Here is a 21,951-nt window from a genome sequence, read left to right as displayed (position 1 = left end):
GTTCGGTCGGTAACCGAACCGACCGAATGCTCACCCCTAACTCTAAGGGGTTCAAATTCAATAATATAATATATTTATAGAGTTTGAATAGTTGATAACACGATGAAATATAAATTATATCTCAATAATAATCTAAAATAATTTATGTATAACATAACTCATGCAATTTTAATAAAAATTCAATTACTGAAATGTCAATTTAATTTTCATTGGAGTAAAAGGGTTTTGACGTAAAAAAACTCCAATTATTTCTTATTTATTGTAAAACTATTTAAATAATAAGATAATAAATTATTATAATATTTGGCTTCCCGACGAACTAGGGCACACGGATATAAATACCTCGAGCTTGCAGTAACCTAATCAGGGCGTAAGGCAAGAAGAGGGTTTTTCTTTGTGGATTTCAATATCTTATCTTGCAGACATATTCGGGTAATTTGATTTTAATTAATGTGTGCCTCTTTTATTTGGGGAAGAAATTGTTTTTGTAATTAATATCTTTCTTTTTTGCTCTTATTTTCACCTGATGTTACTGTTTTTCCAACGAATTGTCGTTTTATTTTCATTTATTTGTAGATTTTTGCTTAAGTTTTGATTTTTTGTAGGTTATTTTTTTTAACGAATTCTCGTTTTATTTTCATTTATTTGTAGATTTTTGCTTAAGTTTTGATTTTTTTGTAGGGCCATGGATCGGTACCATAAGGTGCAGAAACCGAGGGAGGAAACATCAATTGGAGAGAATGAGATTCGGATTACAAGTCAAGGCAGGATGAGAAACTACATCTCTTACGCCATGAACTTGCTTCAGGTTCAATTTTTGCTCGTATTTATGTAATCATTATCTCTTGTTCTTGTTTTCTATTTTTAGATTTGATGAATGGCCGATAAACAGCATTTGAAAATAGTAGGTAGAGTTTATTTATATATGATTGAATGAGATGATTATACCCGGTTTTATTTTGTGGCTTGGTTTTCTATTTATAGCATTGTGTTAAGTGGAAGTAGTTGACACATATTTTGGCAGTTTAGGAATTTATTCTAGGGAAGGTTATGCATGATTGAGTTCATTTTTGGACATAAATGTAGTTGATAATATGACAAGGTGATGATATCCTGGAACTTGCCCAGCTACTTGAATTGGCTGTAGTTCCTCATTAAGGAATTGTGTTCCTAATTTAGGGGGAAAGTGAGAAGTTTTTTAGAAAATTCACTGTTCATACATCTTGTAGAAGTAATCCTTGTCGATGTTTGACTGTTTATGTTAAATTCAAATCCTGTAGTGATGAGGCTGAGATGGTGTGAGCGCAACATGAGGAATGTATCATGGTACTTCATTTTTCATTGGATTTTGTGGGCTGTTGAATTTTGTGTGGTGTTTAGATGAGCAAGATTTTTTCATCTCTCTTTACGGACAGATATATGTTCAAGGATATTCTGAGTGCAAGATATTTGGTGTTTCATGGAATTTATATCACTCATTTGTGTTCAATGAGTATGAATGTTTTTAAGCTTCCACCAGTACATGTATAGGGCTTACTGTTTCTGATGTGTAATTGTACTTATTGTAGGAAAAGGGTTCAGATGAAATAGTTTTCAAGGCAATGGGCAGAGCCATCAACAAAAGTGTAACAATTGTGGAGTTAATCAAGGTTTATTTATGATGAATATTGTAGTGTTTAAGTCTAACTAACCATCAATTTCTTCTTTTACTGGAGATATTAAACGTGTGTTTCCTGCAATATAGAGGAGAATAGTTGGTCTACACCAAATTATAGCAATTCAATCTATTGACATAATCGACACATGGGAACCATTGGAAGAAGGCCTCCAGACGTAAGGGCTATATTTTCTTTTGTTTTCAGCATTTTTTGAAAATGATTCTCTGTAAGGTGCTTTTGGGAAATGGAAAGTATGTTGAATAATATTCATTTCTTCTCCTGAAAGAAACAATGTTTACTGTGGATGTCACATTGCATGAAATGCATCGTTTTAGTTATATTATAGCATATATATTTGTTTTAATTTTACAGTATTTTAGAATTTAACATGTACTTACTCTATTGAAATATGATGGAATTGAATTTGATGATATTGTTGGAGATTTTGTGAGTCTTGACTTTTGAGATAGAAAATGAAATTGATAGCATAATGTTTGAAAAACCCCTGGAAATTGTATTCAGATATACCGATACATTTCATATTTTTAAACTTCTAAATTGAATTTTCCAGTCGATATTGCTTTGAGTGTGTCAATACTACTGATCTGTGTGACATTCTTGTGCATGCTACAGTCTGGAAACGACAAGGAAAGTCTCTATGGTCACTATTACTCTCTCAAAGAAGCAGTTGGACAATGAAAATATCGGGCAAGTGATTTCTGATTTTTATGACTGTTTTAATCCTATGTTGTCCATCTGTCAAATTATAATCACCGTTTAGCCAGTTGATTATCTTGTAGAACAAATAATATGGTCGATACAAGTTAAAAAGCCTATCCTTCTTTTATTTGTATTTTTATTTATTTTTTTGCTTTTTGTCACTCCCTATTTGTGATTGTATTTAAGAAATTTCTGATCCTGTTGGTTTACAATTTATTTTTTGATCTGTTGGCACCTTGCATTATTTGTGCTCCTATGTAATTGTTTTTTTTAAGTGGGGTTACTGATTGGCCTTAGTTTGCTGCAGGTACCAACAACCCATACCAATTGATCAGGTGAAGGTGTCTACAGAAGTCGACTATGATGGAGGTCATCACCCATTTTACCCGTACTTGTTTTTGATAATTTCTTCGTTACTTCTGATTAACAGGTTATATATTTGCAGATGGATCACCACATGCTCGAGGAAGAGGTCAAATTGCTAGAGGGAGGGGAAGGCCTAGACCTCCACATGGTTTTATCCTGATTGATCTTTTTAATAACTGTGGATTGCTCCAAATTGTTTCGTGATCTTATTATTTCTTAAAGAAGTTATTTTCTTCCTCCAAAATTTCAAATGGATTTTGCAACGTCTAGTTTTTTTTTTACTTTTATTTTCTTTTTTTAATTTAATTTGGTTTTTGAAAGAGTTGAAAATTTTACTTTTTGGATATGGAAAACAATTTCTCCAAAATTTAGCGTAAAACTGTTGAATATCTCACTCGGCTGGATTAAGTATTTGGGATTTGTATATATGGAATTATAAAATCTTCTCCCCTTGAGCTAGTTTTTAGGCTTGAGTTAGGCCTAAGTCTCAATATTAATATGGTAAGCCAAGGCCTACTGTTATATGTTGTCCAGTACTATAGGCTATCCGATAATGTCTCATAAACTTCACACCAGTTGTTCATTTCTGGGCCTGAGAAGGTGTGTTAAATGTCTCATATTGACTGGATTAAGTCTTTGGGAGTTGTATATATGGACTTAGGCAATCTTCCCTCCTTGAGTAGCTTTTGGGGTTGAGTTATGTCCAAATATCAATCTTAACATAGTTTCAGAGCCCAGACCCTCCGTTGTGTATTAGACTGTCTATGGACCACTCGATAATATCTTGTAAACTTTATGCTCGAGTTCATTTATGGGCCGTGAGAACGTGTGTTAAATCTTCTACATCAGCTAGGTCTAAGTTCCTATCTTATTAAAAACAAATGCCGCTTTTGTTTGGCAGTAAACTTACTGTAGACAGATTGAATGGAACTTTTAATATACCTTTGATGTGGTTATTTTATTGCTTACTAGGGAATGGTTTTGCATCTGTTGAGTACAATGATGGAGGCTACGAGCAAAACCATGGGTATTCCATGGGCAGGGGTCGCGGAAGAGCTCGCAATTTCCGTGGACGTGGAAGAGGAGGGTACAGTGGTCCGCATGTGGATTCCCAGTATGATTCTGGAGACTACTATCAAGATGCACATCGCGGTATTATGCATTTCTCATGTTCAATTTGAACTGAATATAATTCTGTTAGACAATGCCTTCAGTTATTTATGTCTTGATCGGTGTTTGGAGGGTTTCATACTTGTTTCTTATCAGCACCACCACCTGACTTGTCGATCCTATTGCACCAAAATTCTCGGGCTATTGTTTGGCTGCATTCCCTGTTTTAATTGCTTTCTTGTGCCATTCTGACCAATCTAAACTATGTTTTTGAAATAGTTCAGAACAAAGAATTAGGACAAACCCTCGTGAAGGGAAAAAAAGCAGGCCATCCAAATGATCTGAGTTTTTTTTATTGCTACGATAGATCATTGTCATCCAACATGTTTCAAATTATTGCTATCTCGCGTCATTGTGCCTTATTTGAATTTAAACGAACAACCCGCCTAAGTTATTATGTTCTTAATGACTTCATACCAACTTAATTTTGTTAATTTTCTCATCAGGCCGTGGCTGGGGAAGGGCTACTCGTGGCAGGGGCGGCGGATTCCGATCTAATAGGCCGATTCGTGCAACTGCCTGAGGTGGAGTTTGTGGCTTATGTGAAATAAAATATGCCGTGCAAAGGGTTGAAGGATGTAGGATATGACTTTATTCACCATGGATTGAATGGGCAGCTTTTTTTGTTTTATTTCCATTTGTTTTTCAATTTTCCTTTCATTTTATTGTTAGGTTAGTTTCATAATGTGGCAAGTTATTTAAATGAGGCAGGACATTCTTTAAATATTTCATAGATTTCTTTTTCTTCAACTCATATTTATCGTTTTTAGGAAAGAGATTATACATTTCATTCATTGGGTTCAAAAATATATATTCGAGTTCGATTCGAAGTTCAAAAAATTAAAAACAATTGCTTGAATTCGATTCAAATCATAGTTCGAGTTTGAATCACAATATCTGAACATTAAAAAAATATTTTTTAAAAGCTTACGACATTTTTGTAAACTATTGAAAAAAAAAATGTTGTATTCATATTCGGCTAAAAAAAGTTCAAACTAATTCAGTTGGAATTTAAATTCGTGAGATGAAATTATGATAAAAAGTTGTGTGAGATGGTTTACGGGTCATATTTTGTGACACAGATCTTTTTTTTGGGTCATCTATTAAAAAATATTATTTTTTATGGTAAGAGTATAATTTTTTATTTTGAATATCGGTAGAGTTGATCCGTCTCACAGATAAAGATTCATGAGATCGTCTCACAAGAGACCTACTCTGACACTATTTGTTTACACCTCTATTGACAGTCAATACATTTGTCGCACAGTAAAATCTCACACTCTTCTATCTAAAAGTCGATGATTTTGTTTTCGAAATCAACGGTTCTGATTTTGGTAAAAGAAAACTAAATTGGAATTCAGAAAATATTTTAAATTTATTCACGTTGAATTTAATTACTTAAATTTTAAGAAAAAATAATGGTATGACTCGATTGCTATAACTCGTGAGTTAATCCGATTAAGGTGTTTTTGGCAGAGCATATAGATCTTAAAAAAAAAAGTTTATAAATTATTTATAGCTTATAAACTCTCATAATTTGTTCAGTGAAAATATTTACAAACAAATAAATTGTCAAAATAAGCTGTTTTAAAAAAAGTTGGGGTATTCTTTTTTTTCAAAAAGATTTTATTTTGATATGTTTCTTTTCCAAATATCCTTAAATATCATTTTAAATCTCCACTTTATCATCAGTTCTAACACTTCATTTTATCACTTTTCTTTTCGCCGAATTTAAAATATGATTTTGTTCAATTTTTTTATTACGATATATATAAAAAAAATTGAGTAAATTAATAACAATAATTTTTTAATCAACATTTTACTAGCTCACATTATAAATAATATTAAATATTTTTCCCAAAAAACATCAATCTTTCTAAATATAAATATAATATAGATTTATTTTTTAATATGAAAATTATAAAACTATTTTCATATACATACACACATTAACTCATAATATTATACTTTTTTTTGTTAATTTTGACAATAAAAAAATTAATATATTATCAAACGCATTAATATATTTAAATTATTTAAAATAAATTCATCCAAACACTTTAACAACTTATTTTTAAAATATTCATAAGTTGTTTTAAATAAATTTAGTCAAAAAACGTCCTCTAATTAACAACTAACAAGTGAGGTATACACTGGACTATGAAAGATTTGTTAGAATCAGAAGTGCAAAAAGTTGCCCCAAATTTAGGGAAGAAGAAAAAATTTACATTATATTATACAGATTACAAAACAATTTACATTATATTATAATACCTAATTACATATTTCCATCTCTTTTTCCTCAATCGGACCAACTTGGTGATGAGCCTTTTGAATTGGGTTGTTCTTCAAACAAAATTCCTGTCCTATGGAATGCTAGCAAGAAAATAACAAATGCATACCTCTAATGTTTTACCAGTTAACAATTGCAAACAGTCGTACGATTCGACCAGAAATAAGCCTCGGTATCATCTTCAGCTCCTGAAAATATTTCATCAATGTAGAATGCATCAAGTAATTTCTGATGCTACCACATCTGAAAGTCCATTGTCGTGTACATTAAGAAGAAAGTCAGAAGTCATTATGGTTTTACAACTCTTACCGATGAAATTCGCTACGCCTTGTATTCATCAACATGCATCCACTTCGTAGATGACCACTTGTTCCCCTTGATAACAGGGCAACCTCCTGGGATAATTAGAAATGTACAAAAAGATTTGTTCTTACATTGCCGGAGAGGAAGATGATGATGATGGTGGAAGATTAACGAAATGAAAAAAGTGATGCATATTTCCAAGTGGAGATAAATGACACTTGCCATGCAAGCTTGATGAATCTAAAGTGGCATCGGGGCGCAAACTCCAGAAAAGCAATGCATCGCCCATTTTTGGTTTCACGGCAAGGCCTCTCCGAGCACATTCTGACATCTCATTCCATCCTGGTACACCACTAAAATTGCCCTTTGCAGCAGGAAAAATTGTCTCACCCCCATCTTCAACATCTGACCTGCATGCATTTGATGAAAAGACAGAGATCGGAAGTCACATTATCTTGCCTCGGTGAATGTTAATATGAGTGAAAATATTTTATAAAGGGAGTAAAACCCTTACAAATTTTTTAAAAAAAAACTTACAAATACATAAGAACAGTTGCTATCCGCTGACCCCCGTTTTTTGTATTAAATTCATCAATAAAGTAATCATAATGAGGTTCGTATTTTTGTCCAACTTCATAGTGCAGCACTTGTAGACCTTCTCCATGTTCTGCAACGACAGTCTAAGCATAATAAACTAACCATTTCTAGGAAGTATTTTAAACACTTTTACAGAATAGAAAGCACTAGCAGACCAGCATCTCATGTAGAAAAGATGAACCCTGGACTAGACAATATCCCAAATCTTGTCTTGCAAGTATTGACTAGAGATGCAAACAAATCAAGTCAACTCAAATACAATTCCATTGTATTGGAGATTCAAACTCGATCTTCAAATATTTTATGACCCAAATTTGAACAAGAATTACTTTTTTTCAATGGCTAGCTAGTCACTCGTGAGTTTAATAACTGAACTTCAAACAAGCTCACAAGTTTAACCCTGAACTTGAGCATTTGTTTGATAGAGCTCGATAAGTAAGTTCTAACCAAACAAATCAATCTCAAATTTGAAATTTAAGTCGAATCGAACTTGAGTCCAAAATAGTTCATTTTTTGAGCTATGAACCGGCTTTAGAAAATCAAGTTTGAGCTTGAAATACGAAAAAAAAAAGGCTAGTATTTGCCTTCATTTGGATCCATAATATTGAAGCAAGAGAGAATGAAAATAAAGGACGAACTGCGTATTTGATCGTCTAAGTTCAAGCATCTTAAATATTATAGACATCCATCTATTTTTTCCACAATAAAAAATATATATTATTAAAAAATACAGAAATACAAGAACTGGGGGAGGATAAGATTACATCCAACCAAATTGAGGCTTCTTAATTCAAATCTCTCGAGTATTTTCATAGAAATTTGTGTGACATCAGGCGAGCGGAACTTTGTCATCTAACAAACCTTGGAAAATGAAAACACTGAAATGATGCAGCGAAATATTTAAAAATTCGCATACCTGGAGGGATAAATGTGTAGTCTGCTATTCTTTTTTCAATAGTTCTGATGATTTTATCTTGCCCTCTCCTCAAAAACATCCCAGAACTTGTACGAACTCTGAAAGACAAAACGATTACAGCTTTAGATATTCAAGATAAGAATAAGACAGAAAACAAAAGTTCTCAAGATTAAACTAATATCGATTTCAATAAATAAAAGAATTCAAGATGAATAAAAGAAAGGGCACAAAGAAACATACCTGCTATCTTTACTCTGGCCAGTCTTGCTATCAACAACTGCTGACTTTTTCATGTGAGGTCTTGCAAGATTTATCAGGTACTCACATTCCTCTTTACTCTGCCAAAACACGAGTAAGTAACCACATACAGTTATCTTATTTATTAATTAAACTAAATTACACACAGCATCACAGCAGATAATCGAATCTCACATTTTTGGCAAAATTAACAAGTCTACCAAGTTATCTTACAAAACAATCCAAAAGCTCCGATTTTACGTCATTCGCCGACATAACCATATCTGAATTCATACACACTATTTCCAAATTATGTGGAAAAAATTTAATGCCAGTACACCACCATGGGTGCACGCGACATAGACATTAGCTTACATGAAACAGAAGCTGCACTTTCACTTCGCTCATGGGTGTTTTAAAACAAAATTGCTACAGTGGTGGACAAGCCCATGATTCATTATTCTTCAAATAAAAGAATCAGTTCACATTAACAAGGAAATCCAGGGTAAATACTGCTGCTATGACAATTCAGCTCAAGCTTAGATTATAATGTAGCAAGAATAACAACCATTTGATCTTGATTAATTCGAAAGGAAAAAGAAATAAGGTTAGTTCGGTTCTCCTATCCTTTCACCAAATCTTATAGTCGAGTCAATACGCATAGAACCAACAAAATTCAGAAAGAGGACCAAATAGTTCTAATCCAGAAATAAACATTTGAAAACAAATGGCAACGTCACAATTGAAGCGGATAGTTAATTCTCATTATCCAAAAGAAAAATAAACAGGCAATAATCCAAACAAACAACATGCACACAACCAAAACTGACCAAGAAATTATGATAAATGGAAGCCCTGGGCTCCCAAGAAAGAATCTCCGTCCACTGTTCTCCTCTCTTCCCTAATCCTCCCCACTCATCTTTACCCCTACAACCAAAAAACCAAACCTCAACACCAGACATTGCCGAGAAAAAGTCACCCAAAATACAAAATAAACTACATTTCTATCGTCACGCGCTTAAATTTGATACGATCGGCGACGAGCGGGGAGTCCCCGTCGGAACCGATGGGTAGAGATAAAATCCCGAGGCCCAGCAGAACTAATAGCACCACAGACAGCATTAAAAGCATAGATAGCACCAAAACCACCGTCGATGATCGCTTCCCCTGATGCCGACCGCCCCTCACCTTGGCCATTTAGATCAAATTTTGATTGAATTCTCGGTGTATGAATTTGATCCAACCCAAGGAAAATATTGATTTTGATCTGATGAAAAAGAGACAGGGGAAAATTTCGATGGAACAGGAACGATGGAGTTTGGGTTTTGGGTTTGGATTGAACGGAGATTGATTCAGGGAGGAAGAAAGGATTTGTAGAAGTAGATCGAGGTTTTGTGAGTAAATGCTGGTTTTAAGAAACCGGTGCAATTTTTTTTTATTATTTGGACCTTTAATTAATTAATTAATTAATTAATAAAAAATAGATCTCTTGTAATACGTCACATAAATCTTTATATGTAAGACAGGTCAATCCTATCGATATTCACAATAAAAATTAATATTTTTAGCATAAAAAGTAATATTTTTTCATGGATGACTCAAATAAGATATTTGTCTCACAAAATACGACTCATAATATCGTCTCACATACGTTTTTTCCTTAATAATAATGTTAAGTAACATCAAATCAAATTTTATTAATTTCAAGAGGTGTTAATCAATTAATTAATGATTTATTATTTAAAAATTATTTTTCGATCCGACAAATATAAATTTGATTTTATAAAAAAAAATCATTATTGATACCCTCAGGATAGCCGGGTTGCGCCCGAGTCATGGACGATTCTTGTGCCCGGGGCATGGACGACCCAAGATACTGGATGGATGGCCTGAATCAGGACAAGTCGGCAGGAAGGGTTCATCAGAAGTCGGGCCAGTGAACGTCCGGGACACCTTTTCCCCGGGCTCTCGTACAAGTTCCCGAGAACTTTCTACTCGGGCCACCTCGATATGAGCACCGTACTCGAGTATACTAGCAGAATAGGATTTGGTGACTGTCCCATCTCTGACACCAGGCTGATGGGTGGACAAAATCAGTTGGGCTGGATATGACTAGTGTGAGATTTGACATGTCAGAATATAGAGTGTGCTCAGCCGTCCTACTATAATTAGTAGGTAGCACGGAGAACGAGGTCATCATTACTTCTCCTACTATAAATATCAGGTTCTCTCTTTACATTTACATTCATTCATTCACACCAATATCACAACAATCACTTGGTTACATTGGTTTCTAGCTTGAGTCCATCACTGACTTAAGCATCGAAGTGGTCACGCCAGACACCCCTCCGGCGTCCATTCACGAGTTTATCTCCTTGTCTGCAGGTCACAGTGGAAGCTATAGCTCACAGATCCATCTGCTGTGCTCATTTTCCTGAACAACATTATCGATAGCAGATCCGGTAGAGCACCCGACCCGGCTCACCCATTTCACCAGGATCGCATCAATTATGGTTCTATATATATATATATATATATATATATATATATATATATATATATATATATATATATATATATATATATAAAAGTAAGTGATTCATTTGCACAGAAAAATGTAGGATGTATCAGACACGTGATCGTGTCAATTTGTGATCTATCCGACTTCTACGATCAGGATTATAATTTTCTCTAAATGACTTCAAAACTAAGAATTCGGTTGAGAAATATGATGAAAATTACATGAAAAATCTAGAACAACGTCAAATTTAATTATGCTACTATGAACTTAAGCAATATTTTTAAAAGAAAATTTGATAAACAACATGAAACTGAAAAAATTATGATAATGAAAATTGTCATAAGCGAATGAATAATTGAGAGAATTTACATAACTTTGTTATAGCTTTTTTGTTAATGAGTTCTTATTTTTCTTTTGGTCTTATTTCACCAGAGTGTTTTTTATGACATGTCAATATTTTTCAATGTATATCATGTAGCATTAACTCTGACATCTCGTCAATTTTCGATGAAATATGATGTAAGGTTAAAAAAAATACTAAGATTCATTTTGTTACTCAAATGACCAAATCTCAAAACAGAGATTTTAGACTGTAAATCAGACTGTTTTAGTAAATAGTTATGTGTCCTTTTAATATATTTTTGTTTGGGACAGCTTTTTTTTATATATACACACTTTGAAACAGTTTATTATAAGCTCTCAAAAAATATTTGATAATTTTCCATTTTTAAAAGAATTTATAAAATACATAAAATTGTTTTAAATAACTTTATAGAAACACCATCTTAATGGGTAGAGTAGATGCTACCTGTGGGGGCAATACCCTCACAGGATATCAGCCATTGATTTTACATAGTGATTAAATCTGGGCCTTTGATCACTTCATGGGGTGTATGCATGTTTAAATCTGGGCCTTTGATCATCTCATGGGGCAGTGCCTCACAAGGTAGGGTGAAATAAACCATCTTAATGCCAAAATGTGCGTAAAATTAGGGATATTTTCGGGAAATTATTATTATTATTATTATTATTAATTATGAGACTTTAATTGAGTTTGGTCATTTTGGAGACCCAAAATTAATATTTACGAGATGCCCACATTAATATGCTAATTTTTTTTTTCAAAATGGAATAGTATTTGAAAGCCAATTAATATATTTTCTATGGTACTTTTTGTTAGAGTGGGTGTCCAGCAAACAAACTTGTTACTTGAGTTTTATTGACGCTTATGTAAATATAATTTTTATTTTAATAATATTTTTATGGTTTAATCCAATTATGACATTTACTTTGTCTGTATACTCATGCAAGTTGAATAGATAAAGTCCGAGAATATACAACAAGTACCATAAGGTCTGTCTCCCAATATAATATCATGAAACTCATTAAGAAGTGTATAGTATATTCTGAATTTATTCTTAGTCGATTTAGCTTCTTAAAATAAGGATAAAAGTCACTTGAGTTTGAGACTAGCATATGTGATGTAAACGTCATGTTTTATTTATAAGAGCGTGAAGATGTACATTCATAAATACGAGTGATTATTTGATGATGCACTGAATGACTCCAACTCGTACTTTCCATGTAGTTATCATTTATCGAGTTGAATAGTCCGCGGTTATGGTTGTATATCATTAGTCATTTGATTCGAGACAACATGAAGGCTCTATGTACTAACATGTACTTTAATCTTTTTACCCACTTCATTGAAAGTCATTAAGTGACAATGTTGAGTGTAGTTTTGTAGCGTATTTTCACTACCGTAAGTATACGGTGTCAAGTTTTAGTACTGGTTTGAGTACAGATATCGATCCCACGAAGAGTAATTATTTAAATTGTATATTAATTACCATAATTGACATAGCTCGACTTTATTTAGACAAATCAAATGGTTGGTTTATAATCAATTCAAATAAATAACAATTCCTGTAATTATAGCACGCAGTAGAAAATTCACTGAGGAAAAAAATCTAGAGATATGATTGCGTCTGGCTTCCCCTATGCTAATTCAAAATTAACTAACATGTTATTAAATTGCATCGTATTTACTAACCAAGAACTCGCAATTTGTTTTCTATTCCCTCTGTCGAGTGATAAATAGAACTGTATTACCTATTACCGATTTTAATATGTCTATTCAAAATCAAGCAACACGTAATAAATGCAACCAAGGTCCTCTTATGGATTCGTCAGAGTTATACGTCTTTTGCACGTTATAAATATCTAACAATGTGATTTATCCTGTCCTAATTTCAATCCCCTATCTCGAGTGTTTGATCTTAATTATTTGTTCAATCGAATTATGGCCAGTAATCCAAAAGCATTAATCACGAGAAATCACAAATAAACACGACGAATTAATTCATGAAAATTCAAAATGTCACTAACATAGGTTCAACCAAGACTACATCAATCTCTAGAATATAAAATTAGTTCATACTCGAATTTAAATCAATACAAAACCTATTTGTAATCATTAAAAACGTAAAATAAGAAACCGAATTAAGAACGTGTTGGCGAGAGATGAAAGTGCGTCTCCGTGTCCGGATTCAACATCTTCTATCTCCGTTCTTCGCGTCCCGTGCTCCGTGCTCTGACTTTTAATCTCCTTTTCTCCAGTGGTATGACGACTGCTTCTAAAATATTTCGGAACCCCTCTAAAGTTCAACGCCGAAACCTATTTAAGTCTGGAACTCGCGCCGCGCGCATATGTGCGACACAGACTCCCGCATATGCGCGGGTGCTTCTGGTGCTGGCTTCCTTCTTGCGCGCATATGCGCACCATGAGCGGCACATATGCGCGCTGCTCTCTGGTCTACCCTCGTGTCTCTCGCGCATATGCGCGCCATGAGCGGCGCATATGCGCGATGCTCACTGTATATCACTTCTTCGGGGCATTTCTCGCGCATATGCGCGATCTTACTGGCGCATATGCGCGAGCCTCATTGTATTCTGAGTTTTGAATGCTCACACTTCATCTCCTAGGCGCCATTTTAGCTCGTTTTCATGCATATATTGTAGCCGCACCTAGGTTCCTGCAATCACACCACGAACAACAAAAAACGCGTAATTCCGTCCAAAAAGACTAACAATCTATATCAAGTATATGAATAATTTAAGTGCATTAAATTCACTTATCAAGTTTCGAAATACGTATGAGTCGATGTATTGTAATCAGATATTCACCACTCACCTACGGGTGAAAATATCCTATGAGATTTGATGAGTTTATAGTGCGAGAAATCTCTCGCCAGAGTAAGACATATGCATTTTGAAAATATGTTTCCTTAATTATACATACCATGTCACTTTTATTACTCAAAGATATATTACATCGTTATCGAATTCATTTGCAACGCTCAATATATCAAGAGTTGCAGATTGATTAGGATATATGAATTGAAGGGACCGTATTGTACGTTAACCATAACTACAGGTTCTTACAGGAACTATCAGTAATACCTAGGGGGATTATGATGCGATGCTATTAGATGCTCTCACTATGATCTAATGGGTGTAATCAGGCTTGAATTCTGACGTTTTTGATCAAATGATTGATGAAAAAGAATGAGGCTGATTAGGGTAAGCCTTAATAGGGACAAACGTTATTCTGAATCACAAGACATTGTGAATCCACGATTAGTTATATATCTGAGCTGTTGAGGGTCAAACAAGTATTCGATTATATGTTTTCGTTGAGATAATCAAATTCAAGGAGTTGAATTTGGTGATTGTAGTTTGATGGATATCAAACATATAGCTTATAAAGCAGTTTATAATTTGATTCATATCATGGAAGTTGTAAAATTTAGCTTAACTGTTAATTAAGTGAGGAGAGTGGAACTGTCTGTTTTAGTGAATGAGTTCACAAACCTCACAGCTCCAAAAAATGGATCAGTAGAAAATTTGTTATTTGAAATTTTTCATTTTTCATTATGTGAATTATAAGTGCAAGAATTACACTTAATTTATACAAGAATCAATTTAAATTGTGTAAGCTTCGAACGGAATTATACATTTTTGGGTTGTTTTGAATGTCAATACAAGAATGGAGAAAAAGATGTACATGAAGCCAAATTGATGCGAGGAAAAACAAAAGAGCGTACTCCAGCAGCGTGCGGCCGCGCCAGACCACGCGCACTAGCGCGTAAGAGGCATGCAGAAACATATTTGTAGCCGCCACGCGTGAATAAAGGAGCCAGAAACCTAGAACAAAAGGACATATGTTTTTTGAAGAAAAAACGTGAGAGAAACACAGAGCACGCACACAAGAAGAAGAATTAGAGCGCATGACTTTATCGCAACGACGAAGAACAACAAATCTGGGGACATAGACGCCACTTCTGGTTTTTTATCTAATTTTTTTCCCCTTTAATTTCTTGTGTGTTCGATCTCTAGTCTTTCAAACATACATGGTTTTGTTTAGATTTCGCTATGAACTAACTTTTTCATTCTAGAGGACGACATAACTTTTTTGACACGATAGTTCTGACTCAATTGTTTATATGATTGAATTTCTTTTGGTTTAATTGTGTTTTATAATTCTTATCGCTTTCAATTTACTGGCCATAAATTTTTTGTTATCTGATTAATTCTACAACTTGGGAGAGAGACTAGAATTATAGATCATTAGAGACATAACGTTAAATGTTTATGTTGTTCGGAAGGCGAATAAATTTAGCCAGGCCTAGGTAAGATCACAGTTTGAATATATCATTGGAACTTAGATTTTTATTAGGAATGCTTGAATCAAAGTTTGAATGATACAATTTATTCGTCATTTGGGAAAGAGGGGATAAAATAATTAAGTGTTTTTGGTTGTTAAATGCTTGGAACTCAATCGAATATAAATGCAACCGGGAATGTTTATCACGGAAACTACGTGAAATCACTCCTCTATATATTTTCTCTCATTGATATTTCTCAATTTGGTTGTAATTATTTTGTTTTAAGCAAACCAAATCATTAATTGATTCTTTTAGATAAAGTTGTGATTATTTTGATTACTTACAAGCACCGATATACTTTTTTATGTACACTTCTCGTGTGTACGATACTTTACTCTCATATATTAAAACTTGACAATCGTGCGCTTGCGAGCGAAATATACCCAACAGTGAACGAGATTTATACCATAGATATATCGGTGTTGTCTGATCATCGGTCGGATTTATAATGAATTCACAATTTATTTTGTAAATTTAGAATATAATGATTAAATAATAAATTATTAGTAATGAATAATAAGTGCAAAATACTCATGAAACATTCTAGAAGAACCTAGAATATATTAAATAATTAATTGAGTAATTAAATAAATATATGTGTGTGTATATGTGTGTGTGTCTACACACACAAAAGTTTTATCCACCAATTTTTTTTCTCTCTAGCACCTCACAAAATTCGACCACCTCCTCCAAGTGATTTGATTGACCACCTTCCACCACATCATCGTCGCAACGTCGCTGCCATCTTGTTAGATTTATGAAATTCCTTTTATACGAGAAATCCAGTTTCTGATCATAAACCCGATTAAACGATTGAAGAAGGAGAAAGATATGTTCGTAAGAATTTACAACAAAGACTATCTTCTCTTAAAATCTAGAATAGTTGAAGTCGTTGTTATATACACAAAGGTAAACAATTCTAAAACACTCTATGAATTGTTTAAATCATACATATTGAAATGAAAGTTTTGAACTTCAAAACAAATTTTTAGAACTTCCGTTATTCTTGAGTGCGAAAAAAATGATACTCTACAACATTTTTATTCCATACATGGAAGGGATAATTGTGTGAAAATAGTATAAACACGCAATAAAATGCGTAAGATTCTATCTATATGCAATCCTTGCTTTCTATTTATGAGTTTATAATATAAATAGATAAATTTAATTAATTTGAATATATATTGAAAAGAATTTGATGACAACGCTCGGAATTATTTCCAAAGTTACCAATTACAATAAATTTTATGAATTAGTTAACTTATCAAGTTTAGAAGTGAAATGCAACCATGAAAATATGACCTTATACAAGCTTGTTTTTTTAAAAAAATTATGTCTTGTTTGCCCCCTTTTTCAAAAATATACATAAATAATTTGTACAATTCTATAAAGTTTTTTTTATATTTAATTCTATAGTTACGTGTTGCGTGTATTTAAAGTATACTGTACTATGATTGAAAAAAGAGTATACTTTAGTAACTTTACTAAATCATGATGTAAAATAAGCATATTTTAAATAGTTTTTTAAAAATATATTTGATTGTATTGTTTATTTGTTTTAATAATTTAAAGCAAAAACTTTTGTAAGACCGTCTTAAGGGGTGTATTTTGTGAGATGAGTCTCTTATTTGGTCATCCATGAAAAATTATTACTTTTTTGCTAAGAATATTACTTTTTATTGTGAATATCGATAGGGTTGACCCGTCTCTACAAATAAAGATCCGTCAGACCGTCTAACAATATACCTACTCATACTTTTAATATGTGTGTGCATCAAAATTAATCCGACCCACTTAATTTGAGCTCAAACCCTAGAAGAATAGTGACAAGAAGATTAGAAAAGTCTTTAGAAAAGTCTTCAATTTATATTAGTTTGAATAAATCAAATAGCATGTAGACAGGGAGAAATAACCCAAAATTTGAAGAAAAAACAGGTTGGCAGAAAGGGACACAGACAACACAAATAGCGATCAACTCTTGCAAACTCTCAGTAGAATTTCATAATTCTAGTTTAGCATATTTCATTTTATTTCATTCAAGATTTTCATAATGTAAGTCGCTCTTGTTCAGATTTTAACAACTTTCTTTTGTTACACGTTTTTACTTATTAAATTCATACTTGTAAATATAAGTTATAACAGAAATTTATCTTTCAATTTCCATTAGTCAGTTTTTTAGTTTTCATTGTTTTGACGTTGTATTTGTTTAAAAAATTATAACGAACGATCAAATTTTGAAAGTTAGATTTTTGTATATTTCATTCATATGGGTGCTTGTAGCACCTCTAATAGCTATATAGATATCAAAAATGGGATGAAATTAATATGGTAGTTAATTCGAAATACACGAAGTTTCATTCACCCCAGAAACATGTCGAAAACACGAGTAATGATCATCGGCCTTGCATATCGAGCGTCTCATCCAGCCGCTTCAATCTCTCTAATCCGTCACTGATCAAAAATCTAATCCTCTGTTTGTCTTTGCAGGACCTGTTATCTTCCATTTCTCGTCTGATAAACTGCCTCAATTCGTCTGCAGCCCACAAAAAATAAGGGGAAATGAGGTTAAAATGCGCACGCGAACACACGCACAAAAAGCTATCAAAATTGAACTTATAACACCATATTCCGATGTTATCAACAAGAAGCACGACAAACATGATCTAAAGAGAGCTAACTCACTAGGAAATCTGGCCATATTCAATAGATAATCTTAACAAAATTATCATCGATATCCCAACACTTCGTGGTGTAATGAAATAAACCACTACCAATAAAAGAGAGGTGTGGGTTCACATCTATGTCAAGATCCTGAATATCACGTCGTCTGAACTTCCTAAGGGAAGTGACCACCACCCGACATCTAAGAACACATCAAGCTTACGACTATCGTGTGTTCATAACTCATGAGAAGACAATCACCTAAGGCAACGCTCGTTCGTGGGACGAGATAGATAACAAAAATCGAAAGATATGAATAACAGAATCATCTTTAACTCCAATTATTATAGAACTCGAGTCGAAACACCACATGACACAATAACGTGGAGTCCTATTCCGCACCAAAAGATGACTAATAGTGGACCGGTTCCAAAGAGCAGAGCTTTCTGAGTCCCCGACGACCCTGATAAACTAAGTCAGTCGGGGATGCCCGAGCGAGCCCGACAAGTCTAAACTAATTGGCCTGATTTCGCCTCCGGTTCGACACACCCTTAAACATATTTAGAGTATTTTGAGTGGCTTGGCAAGCTAAGATTCCAAACAGAGACTTGGATATGCTGACACAAAATTGAATTGAATAGGAAAATATGTCTCACCTCTAGAATCTTGGGGAGCTCGCCCAGCAACCCTGAGAGCATGCCTGTAGAGCTTCAAAACCCTAGCTCGGAGAAGAAAATCCTGCAAATCTAACGCGAGAACCATTACCGATTCTCTTTCATTGGCCAATTCAAGTCAGAATATACACAGCAAAAACTACCAAAATCTCAATTAAAATAATAATAATAATCGAAACCACGACGGGGGGATCGGAAATTTAAACAAAAAATTAAATGGGATCGATTAAATAATTGACGGCAGCTGGTGATTTATCCATCGATTTCAAGAAATCCTGGACAATAATGCGCACAATTCAGGAAACAATAAACCCCCTAATTCGAACGAATTATGAATCAAAGAAGATAAAATCACACAACAACAGTAAATTGAGGTTAATATTTTCAGAAGAATCAGAACAAAATAATCTTATAATCGGAAAAAAAAAAAAAAGAGAGAGAGAGAGAAATGATCAATAAAATGCAGACCTCGAGCTTGCTCCGCTCCTGCTCCTCTCTCAGGTTTGATTTCAGGTTCTTTAAAATCTTGGGCCTATGAGTTCACTTTGGTCAGATGTTTTCGAAACTAAGATAATACATAATTTTTTTAAAGGTAAAAATTTATATGAGATGGTTTCAAAAAGTTTCACGAGTCGTATTTTGTAAGAGATATTTTTTATTTAGGTCATCCATAAAAAAATATTACTTTTTATGCTAAGAGTATTACTTTTTATTGTGAATATCGGTAGGGTTGACTCGTCTCATAAATAAAGATTCGTGAGACATATTCATTTTTTAAAGTGTGTACATGTAAAGATCAAATATCACATTTTAATTGTTTTTCAACAAAAAAAATTATTATATTCCAACTGCATCCCTCGCTATTATAGTCATTTTTATGACAATCGAATACGTGACATCTACAATGATAATAATTATAAGATCAAATGTTTGACAATTTGCAAAGGTTATAGTTAATGCTAAAAGTTTCAATTTAAATTTTTAAAATTGTACAACATCTCAAACTATGAGGTTTTTAATTATGAATTTTAAAAAATATATATAATTTCATTAATAATGTTGATGGCGCCACCATTTGTGACAGACCTTGCAATTTTTGCAGGGTCCAACTACAGCAGTGCGGCGGACGTCGGGACTTTAGAGCTACAGCTTTTCCAATGACTGCAGTGTTTGGTGTAGCTTTTCAGCGTTGCAATGAATGTTGCGTCTGTTGTAAGTGTAAGTGGACGCTGCAGGTTCAATTATTTTGGACAACCATTAAGCATTCTTTGCTATAAATAAAGCTTCCATGCATATGAAAAGTAAAATAATCAAACAAAAAACAAGAACAAGTATTCGTCCATATTGAATTTTTTATTGTGTATTTAACATGTATAAAACAAGATTGTGTACTCACATTTTCATCAGCATTCACTTTTTTCTTCTTCATAATCACCATTTGTCATCTTCGGTTCAGTATCACTCTTAAAAACATTATCATTAGTGGTCATATCCGGATAACGATTGTAAGTCAGCATTGTTTGTTGCACAATTATGTCTTTCTGAATTCAAACTTGCTCAACCGACATTTAGGTTCCAACCTATTGTCGTATTCGGCCAACATGCAGTAGGATTTGGTTCAGATGGACCTGTGATATATTGATCTTAGGATCCACTTACATGCTCCAAATATATACTACTTAAACCTTCAGTGACATGTACAACATATAATTATGCCTCATGGAAAAGTCTCATATGAAGAAGTATCGAATTGGTTATTGAACTCTGAATCAGAAATGTGTGGAGTGTATGATTCAGGTTAACAAAACCAACATGATGATCAATTGGATTTGTTTCCACGTATAATTGCGACATATGTATATTGAGACATTGCATTGTAAACTCTAAAACAAAACGAGATTGACTAAAACTTCATGCATATATGATCTCTCCATTAATGAATATTTTGTTGATAACTTGAACAAACTCCAACAAAGTAACAGATCGTAATACTCGTATCGGTCTAATATATAGAATACTATATTCAATCGATCCATCCCTGATAATGACATGACCACCAAAATATAAAAGCATATCGTACTAGCCATTTGGAAGAAGAGATTTCGGATAAAGAAATAATAAAGAGAGATTTATAGATGCATATATAACAATGTTGCGCTGAAAATTGCTGAGGCTCTGATAGCATGTGCAGAGTCCGCTTCTATTGTAAGCGGACTGACCGAATATTTCTGTTGGGAATAATTCTAGCAAGCGGACTACGTCAAATAATAGCAATTGGATGATGAGTTCAGATATTGTACCTACAGATATCGATGTTTAAATACATAATATGAATTATTTTTCTTAATTTAGACTAATCAAATTCAAACGAGATGAGATAGATTAATTAAACTAAATTAAAAATTTAAATAAATTAACTAAGGAAAAAAATCCAAACTATTAATTTAGACAAAAATTCAAATTCTTTAAAAACAACTAAGTCGCACAATGGTACGAGACAAACTTATAATTCACGTTCAAATTCAAATTCAATAAATACGAAATTCACAAAATTATTTACTAAACGATTTCTCGAATTAATAAATCTAATTAAATCTGACAGTCTAATTGTACCTAACTTAAATCACTGTGAAATTTTAGTTTTCAACCTAAAGTCACACACTGAAACGAATACTATTTCTAGTCAGTTAGCCATGTGTTGATTGATGTAGTGAAACAAATATTAATATATCATCTTCCAGTTTTAGATTAACCACCGAATATTCAATAAATTAAAAGAACACGTGATAAATGACATCAATCAATGAATAAAAATAAATAATAAAATTGAATCAAACTCAAAACATTAAGAAAAATTATCTCGGCCCTATCGTTGCCTTAGTCTATAAAAATCTACTCTGTATATTCAAAACAGAAGTGAATACTCATGTTTAAATTCATAGTTAAAAACATAATCAAGAAAAAATAAAAAGAATTCTCAGTGATTTGTGGCGTGTGTTGAGGTCTTCCTCTATGTTACTTCTTCCGCTCTATTGTTGTCTTCATTGTAGACTTCTGTTCCTCCTTTCTGTTCTATTCCTTCTTCTTCTTGTTCCCTCTTTACGTCTC

The 21,951-nt window shown here is 33.2% G+C and overlaps 3 protein-coding genes across 6 annotated transcripts; 1 reads left to right on the top strand and 2 right to left on the bottom strand.

The window, feature by feature from the left end:
- The first annotated feature begins 302 nt into the window (after positions 1-302).
- Positions 303-4,708, top strand: LOC140819997 (uncharacterized). Of its 2 annotated transcripts, none has more exons than XM_073180292.1 (9): positions 303-432; positions 682-808; positions 1,569-1,649; positions 1,745-1,833; positions 2,292-2,366; positions 2,686-2,747; positions 2,824-2,892; positions 3,717-3,896; positions 4,361-4,708. In XM_073180292.1, exons 2-9 carry the CDS (start codon positions 686-688, stop codon positions 4,435-4,437), a joined length of 756 nt encoding a protein of 251 aa, XP_073036393.1. In that variant the 5' UTR covers positions 303-432; positions 682-685; the 3' UTR covers positions 4,438-4,708. The 2 variants fall into 2 exon arrangements, with proteins under 2 accessions (XP_073036393.1, XP_073036392.1); XM_073180291.1 differs by having other exon boundaries at positions 386-452.
- A 1,391-nt stretch (positions 4,709-6,099) lies between these two features.
- On the bottom strand, positions 6,100-9,664 carry LOC140820027 (probable prolyl 4-hydroxylase 3). 2 transcript variants are annotated; one of them, XM_073180324.1, is made up of 8 exons: positions 9,261-9,664; positions 9,091-9,187; positions 8,264-8,361; positions 8,024-8,121; positions 7,048-7,177; positions 6,733-6,920; positions 6,517-6,602; positions 6,100-6,395 (listed from the first exon to the last, which is right to left on the bottom strand). In XM_073180324.1, exons 1-7 carry the CDS (start codon positions 9,455-9,457, stop codon positions 6,529-6,531), a joined length of 882 nt encoding a protein of 293 aa, XP_073036425.1. In that variant the 5' UTR covers positions 9,458-9,664; the 3' UTR covers positions 6,100-6,395; positions 6,517-6,528. The 2 variants fall into 2 exon arrangements, with proteins under 2 accessions (XP_073036425.1, XP_073036424.1); XM_073180323.1 differs by having other exon boundaries at positions 6,100-6,392.
- An 8,143-nt stretch (positions 9,665-17,807) lies between these two features.
- LOC140819507 (uncharacterized) lies at positions 17,808-19,435 on the bottom strand. 2 transcript variants are annotated; one of them, XM_073179631.1, is made up of 3 exons: positions 19,312-19,435; positions 18,826-18,941; positions 17,808-18,041 (listed from the first exon to the last, which is right to left on the bottom strand). In XM_073179631.1, the coding sequence occupies exons 2-3, from the start codon at positions 18,929-18,931 to the stop codon at positions 17,902-17,904; spliced, it is 246 nt and encodes an 81-aa protein (XP_073035732.1). In that variant the 5' UTR covers positions 18,932-18,941; positions 19,312-19,435; the 3' UTR covers positions 17,808-17,901. The 2 variants fall into 2 exon arrangements, with proteins under 2 accessions (XP_073035732.1, XP_073035731.1); XM_073179630.1 differs by lacking the exon at positions 19,312-19,435 and having other exon boundaries at positions 18,826-19,292.
- Positions 19,436-21,951: the final 2,516 nt, after the last annotated feature.

This window comes from Primulina eburnea, chromosome 18, assembly GCF_022965805.1.
Source record: "Primulina eburnea isolate SZY01 chromosome 18, ASM2296580v1, whole genome shotgun sequence".
Lineage (NCBI taxonomy): Eukaryota > Viridiplantae > Streptophyta > Magnoliopsida > Lamiales > Gesneriaceae > Primulina > Primulina eburnea.
Note: the sequence above shows the minus strand (reverse complement) of the source record. Positions and strands in the feature narration are given on the sequence as shown.

Coding starts and splice junctions, on each gene's coding strand:
- LOC140819997 (XM_073180291.1), top strand. Junction 1,650..1,744: donor CAATTGTGGAGTTAATCAAG/GTTTATTTATGA, acceptor CCTGCAATATAG/AGGAGAATAGTTGGTCTACA. Junction 1,834..2,291: donor TTGGAAGAAGGCCTCCAGAC/GTAAGGGCTATA, acceptor TGCATGCTACAG/TCTGGAAACGACAAGGAAAG.
- LOC140820027 (XM_073180324.1), bottom strand. CDS start 9,457: ATGGCCAAGGTGAGGGGCGGTCGGCATCAGGGGAAGCGATCATCGACG. Junction 6,921..7,047: donor GCAACTGTTCTTATGTATTT/GTAAGTTTTTTT, acceptor AAATGCATGCAG/GTCAGATGTTGAAGATGGGG. Junction 6,603..6,732: donor AGATTCATCAAGCTTGCATG/GCAAGTGTCATT, acceptor TAATTATCCCAG/GAGGTTGCCCTGTTATCAAG.
- LOC140819507 (XM_073179631.1), bottom strand. CDS start 18,931: ATGGTTCTCGCGTTAGATTTGCAGGATTTTCTTCTCCGAGCTAGGGTT. Junction 18,042..18,825: donor AGCTCCCCAAGATTCTAGAG/GTGAGACATATT, acceptor TGTGGGCTGCAG/ACGAATTGAGGCAGTTTATC.